The following is a 19340-nucleotide window of genomic DNA, read 5'->3' as shown; positions in this document are numbered from 1 at the left end:
TGAGAACATACAATAGTGTTTATCACTCAATTTCCCAAAGACCCGAATAACCCAAGCTCTCACACTTACAATAGGAAGAGAAAACCAAAAATACAAAGCAAGACAATTTGAGAAAATTCTTCTCTATGCCAAATGGCTTCTTGCTCTTTCTCCTCTCTTCCTTGTTCTCCTCTTGTCTCTACTCCATGCTTATGAGATGCACCTTGCTCTCCTTTTATAGCCAAAGAAAAGCTTCTCAAAGACATCAATGGCCAAAGGCCTACCATCAAGTCAAAAAGAGTTAGGCACAAATTAGGCACAAATTAGGCACAAATGTTGTTTGCCTCCCATTACCACAAAGTAGCCCAAAGATTTGGACTTTGACTACATGTTTGAGTCAATAATCAACAAGAAGAGCTACAAGTTTTGGACTCGAATCTAAGAACCCACCTGATTAGTGACATTGGTAATGAATAATTCATGATGATGATGATAGAGTTTTAAGAGGGGAGACCAAGGAACTTTCCTTATGTATTTCAATCAAAAGGTTGGTATTTATAACAAAAAGTTTGTGTAAGCAGTGACATCAATAAAAGAGAAAGAGTAGTGTGTACTGCTATATATATATATATATATATATATACATATACCATGCAGACTACAACCTCAATGCATAATGTCAAAAGGGTCCGCTCCCCTAACAAAAACAAATGAATAATAAACAAATTGATGAAAGGGTGGTCTGGGTATACAATGGAAACTCTCCCCTACACTTTTTTTACCTTTTCCTTTTCATTTGGTTCTTTCTTGGTTAATAATATTCGGTTATGGTGATTTGATCCGAGTCATGCTCACATCTGAATTCTCACTTACTGCCTTTCTGTTTCTCCTTCATGCCAATTGTAAATATCATTTCTTCAACATCTCCTATTTTTCTTGCACTTCAAAGGGCATGATTTTGTAATGGAACAAACTTAAATGGAAATTTAGTCGATCCAGCAGCCTCCGAGTAGTATGTGAACAAACCACATGCAGTAAAGCCTTTTAATTACCTAATTGAAGGGACATGCAAACAATGCTAAAAACAGTAATTTTGTTAAGTATCAATAGTGGCAAAGTTTACAACCCAAGTGAATAACTTGTATACAGTGAAGAGGAATAATCCTCGATGAGGAGAAATAGAAAAGAAACATCCTCCTAGCTTACAACCAAAAGCACTTCAATTTTAGAGCTACTTTTAAGGGCATTCACACTCTCCCTCTCTCACACGCCATGATCATAATTAAAATAATAATTAACAACAATAAGTAATTGATTAACAACCAAAGGAACCTTGATTGAAGCCTTGTTGCTGGTAACCCCCATGACAGGACAAAAACCCCCCGATGACCTGCTTGTAAACTTTTCCTTATTATATTTGACTGAAATTACGTAAATTATTAAACCACAGTTCTTTTGTTTAATTATTTAGTGAATTGACACTCACTAGCATGAGAATATAATTTTTTTTAATTAATCTCAATTTGTTTTCATCTTTAAAGTTAGCAATACTTGTTTGCACTTGCTTAAACAATCATTAATTTCTTGTGACAATCAAAGTCTCCATTATTCTATTTCCAAGGAGAAGATGTTAGCAAATATTTGATATGAGTTCATTTGATATTGAATTAGCGGTGGAAGTTGCTAAAGAGGGATGATAATGTTAATGCGGGATCCTTTCCAATCTCTAAAGACTCAAAAGGAACACAGGCCCAAAGAAAGAAAGATCAAGGCCTAACAAAATTGGGAAAGATTGTCACGAGCAATACAGACGACCTTTACGTGGTCTGTTTTGCCTGCTAGCAAGACTACATGGACAAACCTACTCAGGCATTAACTTCAGGCCACGTGACGTCTATCAAAGAGAACAGGAGCCTATGAAATGGCATAAAGGTTGACAGATATAAGCACTCGAATATCGGTTCCCACCAACCCTAAGGCCGCTCAGTAAGCGTTGTCCCAAGGAAACATGCAAGTTTACTTGAACAGATGTCACTTCGTTGCTACATGTCGTCCAAAGAACGAATGGGCAGCTAGCAGATCAAATTTATGTATTTGGCGAATTAAATGCACAGGTAGTGAAAGGCTCGAGCCTGAAGAGACTTGTGGCTCACTAAGGGCCTATATAAGGATAATGAGTACTCCTTATAATGGGTTGGAAGAATTAAGTGAGAAAAAAAAAATTAAGCCGAGCACTATTTGTAACCTCTTATTTAACATATACAGGAGACTCAGTGGACGTAGTCCAGTTTTAAGGGGTGAATAGCCTTAGTTCTTATCAAGTCAGCCCCCGAGCCTAGGCCTAACAATTTCTGACACAACCCAATAACCCGACACGACAAAACACCAAATTAACAGGTTTTCGGGTGACACGATAATGAATCGGGTCATTATCGAGTAACCCGATAAGTAGCTGTTAAGATAACAAGTCAGTCCAGGTATTCACGTGGGTAACCTATTACGCAATAAGAAAAATATTAATTTAAAAATAATTTTATACCACTAAAAAGAAATACTATAATTCACAATAGTAGGATTTGATCCCGAACTAAACTGAAAGTTAATATATATATATATATATATATATATATATATATATATAGGAGTAAATTACACAAAATTACCTCAACTATGAGTCGAACCACAATCACATACCTCATGTTTTAAACATTGCAATGTCATACCTCATCGTACAAATTCGTTGCAATGTCAATCCTCCGTTAGTCAATCCGTCAAATTGACTATTAAATGATGATGTGGCACATATAGATTTCACATATTTGCTTACATGACCATAAAAAAAATGTGCCACGTGGCAAAAAAAAAATTGTTTAAAATGTTAAAACAATTAGGAGGTGTTTGTTTTCTCTCACTAAAGTTCACTGGACTGGACTGGACTAAGGGTTAGTCCAACCCTGTGTTTGGTAGCAGCATGGCCTAGGTTTAATGAGACTAAGAAGGACTCACCTACACTAAAAGCTTCACTAACTGGTCCTAGCGAGGCCACCCAAAATTGGGCGCACTGCTAAGAACTTTATGCAGCTTCGCCCTTCCCATCTATTTCGTCTTCCTTACTTTGTCCCTCTGCTTAGCCGATGCGTGCATCTTGGCTTCTCGCCACTAGGAGAAACCCAAAACAAAACTACTTCTTCCTCACTTTGCCCTTCCCGCTGCAGGCATCTTGGTTTCTCGTCGTTCGGAGAAACCCAAAACACAAAACCCCAAATCGAAGAGACCTCTTGAAAATCGGCCAGTGAGATCTATAAGGAATGAGGGTCGTTGTTTGGAAGCTCCGATGCAAAACCTCCGATTCAAATTGCATAACTCCAATTCTTTGAAGCTCTGTAATAACTCCAATCCTTTGAAGCTCTGCACCATCCGCAGAGCCTTTTCAAGAAACAAAAAAGAACAAAAGAACAAGAAAAAGTTCAAATACCCCAATGCCTTGAAGCTTTGTGCCAGTTGCAGAGCAACTTTTCCAGAATAAAAAAAAGGAACAAAAGAGCAAGAAAAAGGGAAAGCATTCAAGAATTCTAGAAAAAGTAAAAGAAAAACAAATTAATTTTTATTATTCTACTTCTTAATCCGACAATGCACTAAACGTTTTACTAAGTCAATACAGCTTAATCTAATCTAAAGCCAATCTGTTTAGTCCCTAAAGCTAGTACAGTCCGAAATAATCAACATCACCCTAATGGATTCAAATATTAAAATAATCCATTGAATGCTAAATTGTTGAAAAGAAAAATATAAATTCAAAGTTTTTATTACCTTAAAGTACAATCTTCAAGACCATGTGATAGTTGATTTAAACATTTGTTAGAAAATTGAGAGATTGGGAAGTTGAAAGAAAAAAAGATTGCAATGGGACTTGAGTTTTATAACTTTATATGCATTTGGACAGATGAATTGGGAGTAAATTTGAAACATAAGAAAAAACTAGTGACTAAAAAGGCAGCTCCATGTTTTGAACTCAACACTCTAACAAAAAGTGAAGCAGAACATTTCCTCTACACCAACAAATGAATGATGATATTTCTTACTTTTTCTGTATTTATATGTTATTTACAGGATATACAAAATTTTTGGGACCCTCTAAAAGGGGGGCCTTAGGCGAGCGCCTACATGGACTAACCTCAAGGCCAGCCTTGCCCGATCACATAAAGAAACAATAGTAAAGTATTTTTACCAAAAATATTTTCAACCATATTAAAAACACTTCTACACAAGTTAGGTACGTAATTTTCACATATTCTTTTTATCTCTTCACACATATTTTTTTTTTAATTTTTGTTATTCATATTGAATAAATTGAACGAAAACAACAAATATGATTAAATAAGAGTGCGTGAGAGGCTTAACAAGGGTGTGTTGATTATTATTTTCCAAACTCTTGTTAAAAAATATTTTGTTTTGGTTTCTTGTTTTCTATTTTTGGGTGTTTAGTTTACAGTGGGCAAGTCTTTTTCTAATGTTTACTAGCAGAGAGCACACACTTTGTGTGTGTGCACAATTTCTCTTAATATTACATAATTACTATTTTGTCCTCCTTATGTAAATATTGTGTATCAAAAGTGAGGGTAAAATTGAAAAAATAAGTATATAATTGTCATTTTTTTCAAAAAAAGAATATGAGACAATGATGATGGGATCTCTTAATAAGGGCATATTTTTCTTAATATTACTTAATTACCATTTTGCCCTCTTTATGTAAATATTGTGTATAAAAAATAAGTGTAAAATAGGAAAAATAGGGATATGATTGTTATTTTGTCAAAAGGTACAAAATTACTATTTTGCCCTCCTCATGTCAACATTGTGTATTCAAAAGTTAGGGCAAAATTGGAAAAAAGAGGCAAAAAGTTGACAAGCTCTCTTCTCTTAATAGAATAGATGAATCACATCTGCATATTCTATCCGACCAAAAAAAAAAAAATAACAAACATCAACATATTCCAATTTTACTTTGTTTTATTTGTTGTCAAAACTTCCATTCTACTTAAATTGGTTAATAATTTTTTTCAGTACAACCATGTTGGGTAATTTGAAGCTACATCACGTATCTATTATGATAACGTTATATCGAACTAAACATTTGTAATATTTGAATTCAAATCATCTCATTTACAATAAAGAAGAACAATAATTTGATAAACACTAGCACTCTACAAATTCATATACATTTTTTCTTTACTTTACTCAATCAAATAATCAGAAATAAATTTAGACGTACGAGAAATAAAAAAAAGGTGAAAATCAATCACCTCTAAAATTCGTAAGAGCAAAGAAGCACTATAGCATAGCCTTTTTATTTCCTATTTTTTTGGTCAAGGAAATACAGCTTTCTCCATTGAATCGGTCTATGTGGAAATGGAAAGATAGTTATTTCAGTTGCCTAACAATCTTGACTCCGCACGCAAGCAACCTCCCTCGCTCTCTCTCTCGTAGTATATTCACGACAGAGACGCGGCGCCGCGGTGGGGGGGGGGAGAGATTGAGAGAGAGATAGAGAGAAAGGGTTTGTGTTGTATTGAGAGAGAGAGAGAGAGAGAGAGAGAGAGAGAAATTTAGAGGGTTTTAAAGGTTAGAGAGAGATGGAGAGCAGCCCCGTCCTCGGTGGTCTTCAGCCAAATTCCCTTCTTTGCCCCTCCCGCAATCCTTCTTCCTCTCTTCCCCTCCGCCCCTTCTCCTTCACCTCCCATTCCTCTCCTCTCTCCTTAAAGGTACACTCCATATATATACACATACACACACACATATATGTACATATTTTTTTAATTTTATTTTGATTTGACTTACGAATGGGGTTTTGCTCACTCTTTGTTTTGCAGCTTCAAAGGCAGCTTCCTTTGACTTCTCATGGAGCCGCCGCCGCCTCTCCCATTGGCGAATATACCACATTGTCCGATACGTTCGTGTAAATTCTCTTCCTTTCCATTTGGGTTGCTTTTAAATATTTATTGGTATTGTTGTGCAAATGGTGAATTTGATTGATTATTAACACATCGTTTGCTTTGATTATGTTGTTTTTATCATACGTTACATTGGTTAATCCCTGCTTTCGGATTTTACTTAGTTAACTTGTTCTGTTTTACTTAGTTTTGATTTCCTTGTCCAATTTGTTTTTTTTCTGGTTTATGTGATTTGATTTCAACTCCGCCTGTGTAAGTTTATCTTACATTGCCGGTCCCAAGCCCGGGTAAAAGATGAGGGGGAGGACGTCAGGTAGTTAACAGCCGGCACTCCACAGTTACGTTGAATCTTTATGAAAATGAATCCAGAATGAAATCGCGCTAAAGCTAGGGCGTCACCCGTAAGTGGCGCGCTGTGTGGCCGAGCACAGTGATAAGTGAGCGAGGGTCGCTGTATCTCCATCGGCACCCGGATGCAGTGTTAAATGAGCAAGGGGGCCGTAGAAACTTCTTTTCAAACGACTCCACTCAAAGTTGTTTGGGAGCATATGCTCCTATCAACTTTACACAGGACACACAAAAGAAGTACTTTGATCCTATTGGACGGGGGAGGGTGAAGAAGTTAGGACAGAAGGGTAGAGTTCAAGAGAGTAGAATGCGTTTAGGAACGTGGAATATAGGAATCTTAACGGGAAAATCTATGGAAGTAGTGGAAGTTATGGTGAGGAGAAGGATAAATATTATGTGCCTACAAGAAACTAAGTGGGTTGGTCTTAAGGCAAAGGATCTAGAAAATTCAGGGTTTAAACTTTGGTATTCGGGCACAAATAGAACGAGAAACGGTGTTGGCATCATCGTGGACAAGACCTTGACACAAGATGTTGTAGATGTCAAGAGGGTAGGAGATAGAATCATGGCAATCAAGATTGTAATAGGACAAGAACTCATCAATGTGATTAGTGCGTACGCACCTCAAGTAGGGTTGGATATGAGTTCGAAGGAGAAATTTTGGGAAGACCTTGGAGACTTGGTGCAAGGAATTGCCCAAACGGAGAAGTTATTTATAGGAGGATATTTAAATGGACACGTGGGCAGGGAGACAGGCAACTATGGAGGTTTTCATGGTGGCCATGGTTTTGGGGAGAGAAACGAGGATGGGGAAGCTATCTTGGATTTTGCAATGGCATACGATCTCTTCTTAGCCAACACATTCTTTAAGAAGAGAGAGGTTCAGGGCCGAAGGGGTAGAGGAAGACCTAGGAAAACTTTGGAAGAGACTCTAAGAAAAGACTTAGAGTATTTGGATCTAACGGAGGACATGACACATGACCGAGCATAATGGTGTTCTAAGATTCATATAGCCGACCCCACTCAGTGAAGAAGACTTTGGTGTATTTAACACAATACATTGAAATGAAGCAAAGCTTATTTATTGATATTTCCGATAAGTTACAAATATGTACATATACATGAGTCAAAATAAACAAACAAGAGGGAGCCTTCATAAAGGTTGCTTAGAAGAAGTCTCAGCAGTCGGTAGAGCCCCAGAAAGAGAAGGCACTGGAGGGGGATCATTCGGAGCCTCAGTACTGGACAGAACCCTAGAAGGAGGAGGCATCGAAGGTTGATTATTTGGAGCTTCATTACGCGGTACAGCCTCAGAAGACGAAGGCAATAAATGCCTTTGGAACAAACCCACAAACCGCTGATGATCAAGTAAAACCTGACCATCAGATTCCTTCATCTGGTCAAGCTTCCTCTTCATGTTTGTAGCATAGTCATGGGCGAGCCGGTGCAACTGTTTATTCTCATGCTTGAGCCCTCTAATCTCCTGTTTGAGACTCATCACTTCAGCTGCCAATGATTTAACTTGGCGGGTTCGAGCGAATAGGCGCTGGGCCATATTAGACACTGAACCTGCACACTGAACACTTAGAGCCAGAGAATCCTTAACAGCCAACTCATCAGACCGTTTGGAAAGTAGTCTGTTATCTTTGGGAGTGAGAAGGTTCCTGGCCACCACCGCAGCAGTCATATCATTGTTCATCACGAAATCCCTAACGGTAAGAGGACCAATAGGGGATAAGAAGGATGGGCGCCATATGTTGTCTAGAGAAGGCGTGGTTGCCTCTTCAACAAGGTTCAAGTCAAAACGACGGTCGGATGTGCCAGACATTTTCAAAGGTGTTGAAGAGAGAAGAGGTTGGACAAATCAAGATCTTAGAAGTGCAAGAAGGGAGCTTCTACTGGTGAGGATTCAAGTGTGCTTTGGAACTTAATGCCAGCCTCTATAAAAATCTGCACTCGACGGAGCTTCAGAAATCGAAGAGGTGCCTGCCCAGAAATTGAAGAGACGTTTGCTTTCTCAAAAGCTGGGCTGCTCAGAGACCACGAGGGCCGATCTCAGAAATCGAAGAGGCGTTTGCTTTCTCAAAAGCTCGGCTGCTCAAAGACCACGAAGGCCGATCTCAGAAATCGAAGAGGCACTTGCTTTCTCAAAACCTGGGCTGCTCAGAGACCACGAGGGCCGATCTCAGAAATCGAAGAGGCACCTGCTTTTTTCAGCCTTGTCAGCACCTGTCACATGCACACTCAGCTTTGCTGAAATTACGGGCATTCTGTTAAAGATTTCTGGTGAAGGAGAAAGCACGTGAATCTTACTGTTCAATCATCCACTTTCCACACGCACCATCAGCTCATGGGTACCACAGATAACTTTGCTAAAGATCTTTGACAAAGTTTAGACTAGGGGTGGGCACGGTTTGGTTCGGTGCGGTTTTGAGTGAAACCGAAACCGAAACCAAATTTTTTTGCGGTTTGGTTCGGTGCGGTTTTGAAGCCAAAACCGAAATGAAACCAAACCGTTTAGTTCGGTTTGGTGCAGTTTCAAACGGTTTCGGTTTGATTTTTAAGAAAAAATGTACAATTTTCAATTCAACATATTAATAAGCATTTCCTAATAGCAATAGGAAAAAGAGATTTGTTATGTAAACAATTAGCATGTTGCATGTAGTTGTGATGTTAAAATATGTTTGTGCAACAAAAGGGTGTCCCTTACAATGTTTATCATAAAACAAGTTGAATAAATTTGAATTCATTAAACATGAGCGAAACTTTGATACTAGAATATGTGATATCATACTTCAAATGAGTGGACTTTATTAGATCATTGTTCGACTCTTAATAACAAGTTAGTCCACCCTTGTACATATATGTGTGTGATGGTATAAAATAACAAAGGTCCTTCAAGTTAATGAACGAAAGAAAGTGATAAATGATGATATTCTAGTGTGGTGGAGTACTAAACTAAGTGTATGGATTCTAACAAACAACAAATTAAAACATGAAATATAATATGGACATTTAATTAAATGTTTATTAATATTTGCGGTGCGGTTCGGTTTCGGTGCGGTTTTCAAAAGCCAAAACTGAAACCAAACCGTTTTCTATGTTGCGGTTTGGTTTCAAAACCGAAACCGTTTCAAAACCGCAAAACCAAACCGTTTGGTGCGGTTCGATTTGGTTCGTGTTTCGGTTTCGGTTTTCGGTTCTAAGTGCCCACCCCTAGTTTAGACACGTGAAGCTTGCAGCTCCCACTACATCGCTATGACCAAGAAGGGTAAAAGAATAGCAAAGAAATAGCACTAACAAAGTTTAGACATATAACTTTTGAAGGTCTAGCTACCATATTATTACCCACAAGGGTAAAGGAACAGCACCGTTGCTGGATAATTGGAAAGTCCCTGTGTGTCAACCTCTGTGCTCCGTGGCAAGGTAGACTAGCAAACATGCCCAACCTTTACTTACATTCGAGAAAACACTCCCACCAAGATTGCTTGCTCCAAAATCGAAGAGGCACCATTCTCCGAATCTCGAGAGCCAGACTCCTAACATGATTACTTTCTCAAAAATCGAAAAGACACCGCTCTCTGAATCTCGAGAGCCAGACTTCCAACAGGATTGCTCTCTCAAAAATCGAAGAAGCACTATCTTTCGAATCTCGAGAGCCAGATCCCCGACAGGATTGCTTGTACGAAAACCGAAGAGGCACCGCTTTCTCAACTTCGAGAGCCAGATCTCCTTGGATAAAGCTTGTCTGTAATCTTCACACACAACATCAGCTTTTCCGATACCACAGACCACTTTTTCAAAGTGCTCTGACACACGTGAAGCTGGCAGCTCCCACTACCGTGCTATGACCAAGCAGGGTAAAGGAATAGCATTACTACTTGTTGTTAGGGAAACTCCTATATATGTCGACCTCCATCCTCAACGGACAGGAAGACCTGCAAAAATGCTCAACCCTTCCTCATATCTGAGAGGGCACTCCCAACGAAGCCTCTCGAAATACTCAGCTTTCTTTCCCCCCGATAATACCTATGCAAACAAGCTACACCAGAGCAAGAATATCTCATATCATCAGGGTTAAAAGCAAGAGTATCCCATATCATGCTTTTTCCCTGTCTTTTCCTTTGGCATTGTTCTTACCTGCAAGACAAGGAGAAAGAGAGCAATCAGTCAGCACTTGGAATCAAGCTTCCAGTCAGGAACTGACTGCCTGGAACCCCTTACCTGATTACTTACCTGACATTGCTCTCGAGTACTCATCTTCAACATCTTATGCTTCCAGTGAAGATACCACATCTGCCTGAGGAACAGATAGGGAAAGTGAGAAGGATACAAGGAAGCATGTGGAGACAAGCGTAACAGAACACGTGCCGATACATCCACTACTTTGTCAACAGTAAAAGTATCCCATATCAGCAGGGTCGAACGTACTCTAGATTTGATGGACTTGTTTTGACCCTCAAATTCTTCAGTCGGCCTTATACTCTGGAGGAAACCAGACAATCCTCCAGCCCAGTTCAAGAATAAGCCTGTGGAAAGTTACTTCTTCAAAAGCAAAAGTATCTCATATCATCTATTCTCCTTTTCTTCTCTTTATCCTTCATGCTGCCTGCAAGATAGGGAGAATGAGAACAATCAGCCGGAACTCGAAATCAAACTTCTGATCTGGGACTGATTGCTTGGAGCTTTGATTGCTTACCTTGTCTGTCACCTCTTTCAGTAGATCCCCTAGCTCGGCGACTTGAGGGACTCCCACTACATGGTTTGTATCGCGCTTGACCAAGCCTGAAACTACAAGTAAGCTTTAAGTGAAATTGATACATTACCTTGTGCATCTCCACCAGTTAAAGATACCACCCCTGGATGGAGGAAGCGTACTTCCAGAGAAGATGCCACATCTACCTATGAGACAGATAAGGCAAGTGAAGACGAAAGCTTGAACATATGTCATTTGTACTAAATCATTCACTTGTACTCACTAAAGGAGAGCTTCAACCTATGTACTTGCGTAAACCCTTCACAATTAATGAGAACTCCTCTACTCCGTGGACGTAGCCAATCTGGGTGAACCACGTACATCTTGTGTTTGCTTTCCTATCTCTATCCATTTACATACTTATCCACACTAATGACCAGAGCAATCTAGCGAAGATCACAAACTTAATACTTTCTGTTGTACCAAAGTCCTCACTGATTTTGTGCATCAACAATCCTTAAGTCATTACCTTTTTGCGTTGGTAATGGATGAGTTAACATGACATATTCAAGATGATATTCCTTGGTGTATGCTTTTCGCAAACGATATGGTGTTGATAGATGAAACTCATGAGGGGTAAATGCGAAGCTTAACCTTTGGAGAGAAGTGTTGGAATCTAAAGGTTTTCGCATAAGCCGATCAAAGACAGAATATATGGAGTGCAAGTTCAGTGCAAATGGAGGCCAAAATGAGTTAGGGGTGAGGATCGGAGATCAGGAAATACCAAAGAGCGACCGTTTTCGCTACCTAGGATCTATATCTTGCAAAAGAGCGGAGAATTAGATGGAGATCTCAACCATAGAAAACAAGCTGGATGGATGAAGTGGAAGAGTGCATCCGGCGTGTTGTGTGACCGTCGTAGGCCACTAAAGCTCAAGGGAAAATTTTATAGGACGACAATAAGGCCGGCGATGCTGTATGGCACAGAATGTTGGGCGGTGAAGCACCAACACGTACACAAAAGGGGTTTGGATATGTGCAAAGAAGGCCTACTGACGCTCCGGTTCGAAGATGTGACTACGGGATAGAGGTTCAGGGCCGAAGGGGTAGAGGAAGACCTAGGAAAACTTTGGAAGAGACCCTAAGAAAAGACTTAGAGTACTTGGATCTAACGGAGGACATGACACAAAACCGAGCGCAATGGTGTTCTAGGATTCATATAGCCGACCCCACTTAGTGGGAAAAAGGCTTTGTTGTTGTTGTTCATGTGATTTGATTTCTATGTTTACATGTTATTGTTGGGCTCAGCAGTGAAACAAGTGAACTAGCAGTGAAACAAGTGAAACAAGTAAAATAGGAAAAATGAGGATATGATTGTTATTTTGTTAAAAGATACAAAATTACTATTTTACCCTCTCATGTCAACATTGTGTATTAAAAAGTGAGGGCAATATTGGAAAAAAAAGGCAAAAGTTGACAAGCCCTCTTCTCTTAATAGAATAGATGAATCACATCTGCATATTCCATTCGACCAAAAAAAAAAAAAAAAAAACAACATCAACACATCCCAATTTTACTTTGTTTTAGTTGTTGTCAAAACTTCCATTCTACTTAAATTGGTTAATCATTTTTTTCAGTACAACCATATTGGGTAATTTGAAGTAAGCTACATCACGTGTCTATTCTGATAATGTTATATAACTAAACATTCATAATAGTTAAATTCAAATCATCTCATTTACAATAAAGAAGAACAATATAAACACACGCACTCTACTTATTCATATACGTTTTTTCTTTACTTTACTCAATCAAATAATCAGAAATAAATTTAGACGTACGAGAAATTAAAAAAAAATGTGAAAATCAATCACCTCTAAAATCCGTAAGAGCAAGTAGCACTATAGCATAGCCTTTTTATTTCCTATTTTTTTGGTCAAGGAAATATAGCTTTCTCCATTGAATCGGTCTATGTGGAAATGAAAAGATAGTTATTTCAGTTGCCTAACAATCTGACTCGGAACGCAAGCAGCCTCCCTGGCTCTCTCTCTCCTAGTATATTCACAACGACAGAGACGGAAAAAAAGGGGGGGGGGGAGAGAGAGAGAGAGAGAGAGAGACAAAAACAAATTGAGAGAGAGAGATAGAGAGAAAGGGTTTGTGTTGTATTGAGAGAGAGAGAGAGAGAGAGAGAGAAATTTAGAGAGTTTTAGAGGTTAGAGAGAGATGGAGAGCAGCGCCGTCCTTGGAGGTCTTCAGCCAAATTACCTTCTTTACCCCTCCCGCAACCCTTCTTCCTCTCTTCCCCTCCGCCCCTTCTCCTTCACCTCCCATTCCTCTCCTCTCTCCTTAAAGGTACCCTCCATCCTCCACATTAATCTCTTATATATACATATATATATACACATACATACACACATATATGTACATATTTTTTTAATTTAATTTTGATTTGATTTACGAATGGGGTTTTGCTCACTATTTTGTTTTGACGCTTCAAAAGCAGCTTCCTTTGACTTCTCATGGAGCCGCCGCCGCAGCCGCCGCCTCTCCCATTGGCGGATATACCACATTGTCCGATAGGTTCGTGTAAATTCTCTTCCTTTCCATTTGGGTTGCTTTTAAATATTTATTGGTATTGTTGTGGAAATGGTGAATTTGATTGATTATTAACACATCGTTTGCTTTGATTATGTTGTTTTTATCATACGTTACATTGGTTAATCCCTGCTTTCGGATTTGATTTAGTTAACTTGTTCTGTTTTACTTAGTTTTGATTTCGTTGTCCAATTTGTTTTTTTCTGGTTTATGTGATTTGATTTCTATGCTTACATGTTATTGTTGGGCTCAGCAGTGAAACAAGAGAACTAGCGGACATCGATTGGGACAACCTTGGCTTTGCGTTTCTTTCTACCGACTACATGTACGTCATGAAATGTGCTCAAGGCGGAAACTTTCCCAAAGGTGAATTACAAAGTTTTGGGAACATCGAATTGAGCCCCTCAGCCGGAGTCTTGAATTATGGGCAGGTTCAATATTTAAAACTTTGCACCCTAATGTTACTTTATTCAATATAAAGTTTTGTATTTATGTATTCTTACTTTAGGAGTAAATTACAAGCCCAAAACTATAATGGGAGTATTGGAGTTTATACTAATTGGATACCTAGTCCACTGATATGCCTACTATTATATGAGTTCTGTGTGTGACGTCTAAACATTTTCTTTTTCATCTTCTGATTTGGAGCATGTACGATAAAATTTTCAGTCCAATTGTTTACCGATGTGATGCTACGGTGTTTCCTTCTGAAGTTTTTATTCTGTAACAGGGACCCCTAGGGTGTAGAATTTCCTTGTACGATTTGTGTTGTAGAGTTTCACTCTCTTAATTGGATGTTAGCTCAAAGTTGGAGAGTTAAACCCTAAAACCTAAGCCCTAAATAAGTGCATTTTAGGAAAATCATTGGTTCACTGTTTGAATTGTGCCATGTCTTTTACTAGACACCATCGAACCTTATAATTATTGTATGATAAATTTTCTTATTCTGTTCTGTTTTGATGTTGGGAAAAATCGTTGTTTCAATTGGGCTTATGGTGTGAATTTTCCTGTTTGTTATTTTTGACTATTTGCATATAGTGTTGGATGAGCTTTTAAAGTCAATTAAATATAGCTATTGTGATATATAACACACTTTGAATAAGTATCATATTCTGCACCAGGTAGATGTTGTTCTGTTAATTAGTTTGGAGTTTGAGATATATACGAGTCTGAATCTTAAGGTATCATGTCTAAATCTTAAAGAATAGTTATGAACATGCTGAGGCTTGTAGTGCGGGTTTGTAACTGGGTTTGTAACTAAATAGGGCATTAAAGTGATTGGTTTCATAGATGGAGGATAAGTCAAGGAGGTGAGAGATTCGTTATCGCCTCATGATGAGGTTAAACTGAAAGAAAAGTTTGGGAAATAAAATATTTTAATTAAGTAATCCAAGTACTTGAATATTGACTAATCATACTTTAATATTTCTCTTGTTCATCTCCTTAGGGATTGTTTGAAGGTTTGAAAGCCTACAGGAAAGAAGATGGTACTATACTCTTGTTTCGTCCTGAGGAAAATGCATTGCGGATGAGGTTGGGTGCAGAGCGGATGTGTATGCCATCACCAACTGTCAAACAGTTTGTTGAAGCTGTAAAGGCTACTGTTTTAGCAAATAGACGCTGGGTAATAAAAACACACATGTAGTAAGAATTTTTTATTTTGAATGTTAGCATGTGTAATGTTGTTAATGAGTTGTCAATCTCTTGTTTCAGGTTCCCCCTCCAGGCAAAGGTTCCCTATATATCAGGCCATTGCTAATGGGAAGTGGTGCTGTTCTTGGTCTTGCACCTGCTCCGGAGTACACATTTCTTATTTATGTTTCACCCGTTGGAAACTATTTTAAGGTTTGTTGTCGTACTTGCATATTGCTATGAAGTGTAAAATACCATGTCACTGCCCTTGTTTTTCCGGAATTTTCTTCTAATTGTTTTTGCTATACCAAGTTTAATATTGGCATTTTATTTTATACCAATGCAGTCTTGTGTAATTCACTAACTAATGATTATTTCGATTTAATGCGTTGTTGGATGCTATCACCAAATTCAATATTGCCCATTGATTGTTCAACATGATTGAGTCACGATTGGTATGGGCATTTTGAAATCTTTTTAGCGAGTCATAATCGTGAAAAGTGCACGTTACATTTTAAGTTTTTATCTAAGTGTTTGGTGCAAAATGTATGATTTAGGTCATTATAGAGCAACGTTTCTTTCCTTTTTCCATTGGGTGTGTGGATTATTTCATTACTTTTAGCTTCAATGTTCTTGTCTGGTATTCCCTTGTCTTATTGTAAATAGGTCACTTGTTTGAATTTGGTTTTACCCTATTGTTATCACTTTGTTCTCGGATTCTTTGCTTGTTTAGTTGCATTTCTACCATCATTGAGTGGCTTATATCTGCATATCTGGTGGCAGGAAGGTGTTGCACCCATAAATTTGATTGTTGAACATGAATTGCATCGTGCAACTCCTGGTGGTACTGGAGGAGTCAAGACTATAGGGAATTATGCCGCAGTAAGCTAGTGCTTCTCTTATTATGTAGTTCTTAATTACTTGAATCTTGGCCCAATTCAGCTTTTTAAATTATTAGTTGTCTGCTTCCTATGACTATGTTCTGTCTTGATTTTTTTGGTGTAAAGTCATAAAACTGTGACCATAATATTTCCCCTCTGCATATGGTTCTAACTTCTTTAGTGCGTCAAGAACTAAAAGCAGCAACCCTTTATTTAGTTTCATAGATATTAATTGCGTAGTGATTAAACTTTTATACTCTCTTTAAAATTTAAATACGAGGCTCCGTCTGTGTCCATCAATGAAAATCATATATTTGTTTCTTTAATGAATTAATTAACTTGTGTAATGTCACCGACTAAACAAGGGCTCATTCCAACCATTTTCCTGTAGTTAAGTTAGTATTTATCATTTCACTTTGTTAACTTAAAATTGCAGTATTTAGCTGCGGACCTGTTAATCTTCAAAATGTTAAATGGTTTATCTGTAGGTTTTGAAGGCACAGTCTGCTGCAACAGCAAAAGGCTATTCTGATGTTTTGTACCTCGACTGTGTTCACAAAAAATATTTAGAGGAGGTTTCCTTGTGCAATATTTTTGTTGTCAAGGTAATGTGACTGGAATTTTTTGGGTGCGCATGTCTTATTTTTATTTTTATTATCATGTACACAATATATTATTATTGATTGGTGGCTCCCTAGATGTTTGCCTTCTCAATGTGCTATGATGTCATTTTGTTTATGAGTTCACAAAATTGCATGCTTAATAAAACCATCCACCTGCACTTACTGCGATCCCAAGCCAACACTTTTTCTTTTAAGAACCTTACCAAATAGACACTTTGGTTTGCACACCAGACCATACTATAGTAACAACAGGAATGCATTGCTGGTGCTGCCACAAATTGCATCAAACATTTACCAATTGTTATCACTTGGCATGTCTGATAACCTTAAGCACTGAAATCCACTTTTATAATTGCAGCCTTTCCTCAATACTGTTACGCATTACAATAGATACTGTAGCATTGCCATGTCTCATAAAATTGAAGAAGAGATTTTACTCCCTTTAAGTTCTGGAACAAATTATAATGTAATTTTCCTCAATACTTGAACAGCAGCATTGTTTCTTAAATTTAAATGCAGCCTAGAGCTTTCCAAGATTAGCCTACTGGCTTCTAATATAATTATTAAAAAAATTTCTTTCTTTGAGATGGTCTGTCGTCTTCGACCCCATATGCAAGTACATTCTTTTCATGGAACTTAACGTTAGTTGCAACAATAAACCCTTGCATCTGACATGTCATTTGCACTTTCATGAAGCATATATGTACAATGTTATAGTTTAAAGGTGGTCAAAGCTAATTTGTCCATGTTTATTGTGTTTCTAGGATAATGTTATCTCTACTCCGGCAATAAAAGGGACAATCTTACCTGGCATTACTCGAAAGAGTATAATTGATGTTGCTCGTAGCGAAGGATTCCAGGTATGAATATGGTATATGATTGGGGAGTTGGGGATGGGAAGACATTTCCTTAATGTTCTCTTGTTATTGACCTTTTATTTTGGTTTTTACATGGTGCAAGGCATACTCTACTAGTTATAGAGCTAAAATAATAGCTTAAATATTTTCTTTAGTAACTTAATTGCCGAATGCCATTTTATAATGTGCAGGTTGAGGAGCGCCAAGTGGCAGTGGATGAATTACTTGATGCTGATGAAGTCTTTTGCACCGGAACAGCTGTGGTTGTATCACCTGTTGGCAGCATAACGTATCTTGGCAAAAAGTAAGTTTTCTATGTCTAACAAAAGTTCCAGAGAAAGAAAACAGCTTTTCGTTTTCTTTATTGGCCTGCAAAGCAAGTTTTTCTTTGTCCATCAACAAAACGGTAAAAATGAGTGACACTTTGAAATGTTTCCTCAAAATGGGAAGCGGAGATTACTTCTTTTGCCTAGTTTGTTGGTGAAGAAATTAACGTAATCTTTGATTATGTCATCCTCTTGTAAGGGGGAAATTGCCCGTTCAATTTTAAATTAGAAAATAATACCCCGACAATTTTATACAAAAACACTTTAAGATATTCCTTCATCTGAACAATTCTTAGTTGTGAAGTTTCTTTGGTGCCTCTCTTCCATTACAATGTAGCTGGGCTTTTTAAAATAAACTATTGGGTTTGAAGTCCTTTTCTCTAAAGTACAATGTTATCGTGAGCTTGTATGTGAAAAGCCCTAAAATACATATATGGCTATTACTCGGGCAAAAGTAAATTTCCAGGCCTAACATGTCTCAGTAGCACTCCTGCTTATTGAAATAGAAGATTGGGTTTATGTGGGAGCATCCATACCACAATCAAAGAAACATAATTGTAATCTTTTTCTTGTGTAGGGTTTCTTATGGAGAAGGTGGTTTTGGAGTCGTGTCCGGAAAGCTCTACTCTGTGCTTACCAGATTACAAATGGGTCTTTCAGAGGACAAGATGGATTGGACTGTTGAGCTAGAGTAAAGCATACTAAAGTGAAAACTCTACTTAGCCACCCCGCTGAAGGTGCTGCAAACCACCGTTAATCGTATGGTACTTAAATCTTGTTTAGCTTTGTTGTTTTCTTATTCCCTAAGTCTGTAGATAGTAGGTTCTTGAACTGGTATTTGGCACTTTCGTTAGAATTTCTTATGTGCATCACTGGCCTCAATATCTATGTATGTGTTTTTTATCGTGTGATGGCGAATTCAGCCCCGAAAGATAAACTGCCACATTATTGTAAATCTAGATTTCTACATGGAAATGACTTTAATTACTATCTTTCATTAAATTCTTTAGTTATTATAAATCCGTTTATTTTCAAATTTTGAGAATTAAGAAAGAATGTTAGTTCCAGTCATGGCTGCCACCTGAGGCACGGACGCCTCTGCAGTGGAGGTGTCCCATGATGGTGCCTCTGATCGCGAGGCATTGGCGGCACATCGGTTGGGAGAGGGGTTGGGGGTGGGTGGTGGGTGGTTGGGTTAGGAAACAAGAGAGCAACTTTTTAAAAGTTTGTACCCCAAAGTCTTATTCAGTGGTGTAAATCAGGATCGGGTTACAACAAAGTTAGATGGTTCTGATAAAAGAGTTTTAAACTAGTTGACATTAGTGAGCTAAAGATTTGTGGACTAAATTTTAGGGTGAACTTCATTTTACACCCTTTAAGTTCGGGTGAATTTCAAAATAGGCCACGAAGATTCAATTTTCTCATATTGCACTTCAGGTATTGAAATTG

General features: G+C 38.1%; 1 protein-coding gene across 14 annotated transcripts; it reads left to right on the top strand.

Moving 5' to 3' along the window:
* The first annotated feature begins 5329 nt into the window (after positions 1-5329).
* LOC103431826 (branched-chain amino acid aminotransferase 2, chloroplastic) lies at positions 5330-18893 on the top strand. Of its 14 annotated transcripts, none has more exons than XM_029092617.2 (10): positions 5330-5741; positions 5850-5935; positions 13829-14003; positions 15020-15196; positions 15286-15417; positions 15988-16086; positions 16574-16690; positions 17473-17568; positions 17757-17869; positions 18469-18893. In XM_029092617.2, the coding sequence occupies exons 1-10, from the start codon at positions 5613-5615 to the stop codon at positions 18584-18586; spliced, it is 1242 nt and encodes a 413-aa protein (XP_028948450.1). In that variant the 5' UTR covers positions 5330-5612; the 3' UTR covers positions 18587-18893. The 14 variants fall into 14 exon arrangements, with proteins under 14 accessions (XP_028948450.1, XP_070672532.1, XP_028948444.1 ...); XM_070816431.1 differs by having other exon boundaries at positions 5392-5741; positions 5850-5929; XM_029092611.2 differs by having other exon boundaries at positions 5454-5741; positions 13826-14003.
* Positions 18894-19340: the final 447 nt, after the last annotated feature.

The sequence above is a fragment of the Malus domestica genome, chromosome 02 (genome assembly GCF_042453785.1).
Source record: "Malus domestica chromosome 02, GDT2T_hap1".
Classification (NCBI taxonomy): Eukaryota; Viridiplantae; Streptophyta; class Magnoliopsida; order Rosales; family Rosaceae; genus Malus; species Malus domestica.
The sequence above is the reverse complement of the archived record's forward strand: the minus strand, read 5'-3'. Positions and strand labels throughout refer to the sequence as shown.

Excerpts from the sequence above, each read along its gene's own strand:
- LOC103431826 (XM_070816408.1), top strand. The coding sequence starts at position 13,201 with ATGGAGAGCAGCGCCGTCCTTGGAGGTCTTCAGCCAAATTACCTTCTT. Across the intron at positions 14,004-15,019 it reads GAGTCTTGAATTATGGGCAG|GGATTGTTTGAAGGTTTGAA; the intron begins GTTCAATATTTA and ends TCATCTCCTTAG. Across the intron at positions 17,870-18,468 it reads ATAACGTATCTTGGCAAAAA|GGTTTCTTATGGAGAAGGTG; the intron begins GTAAGTTTTCTA and ends TTTCTTGTGTAG.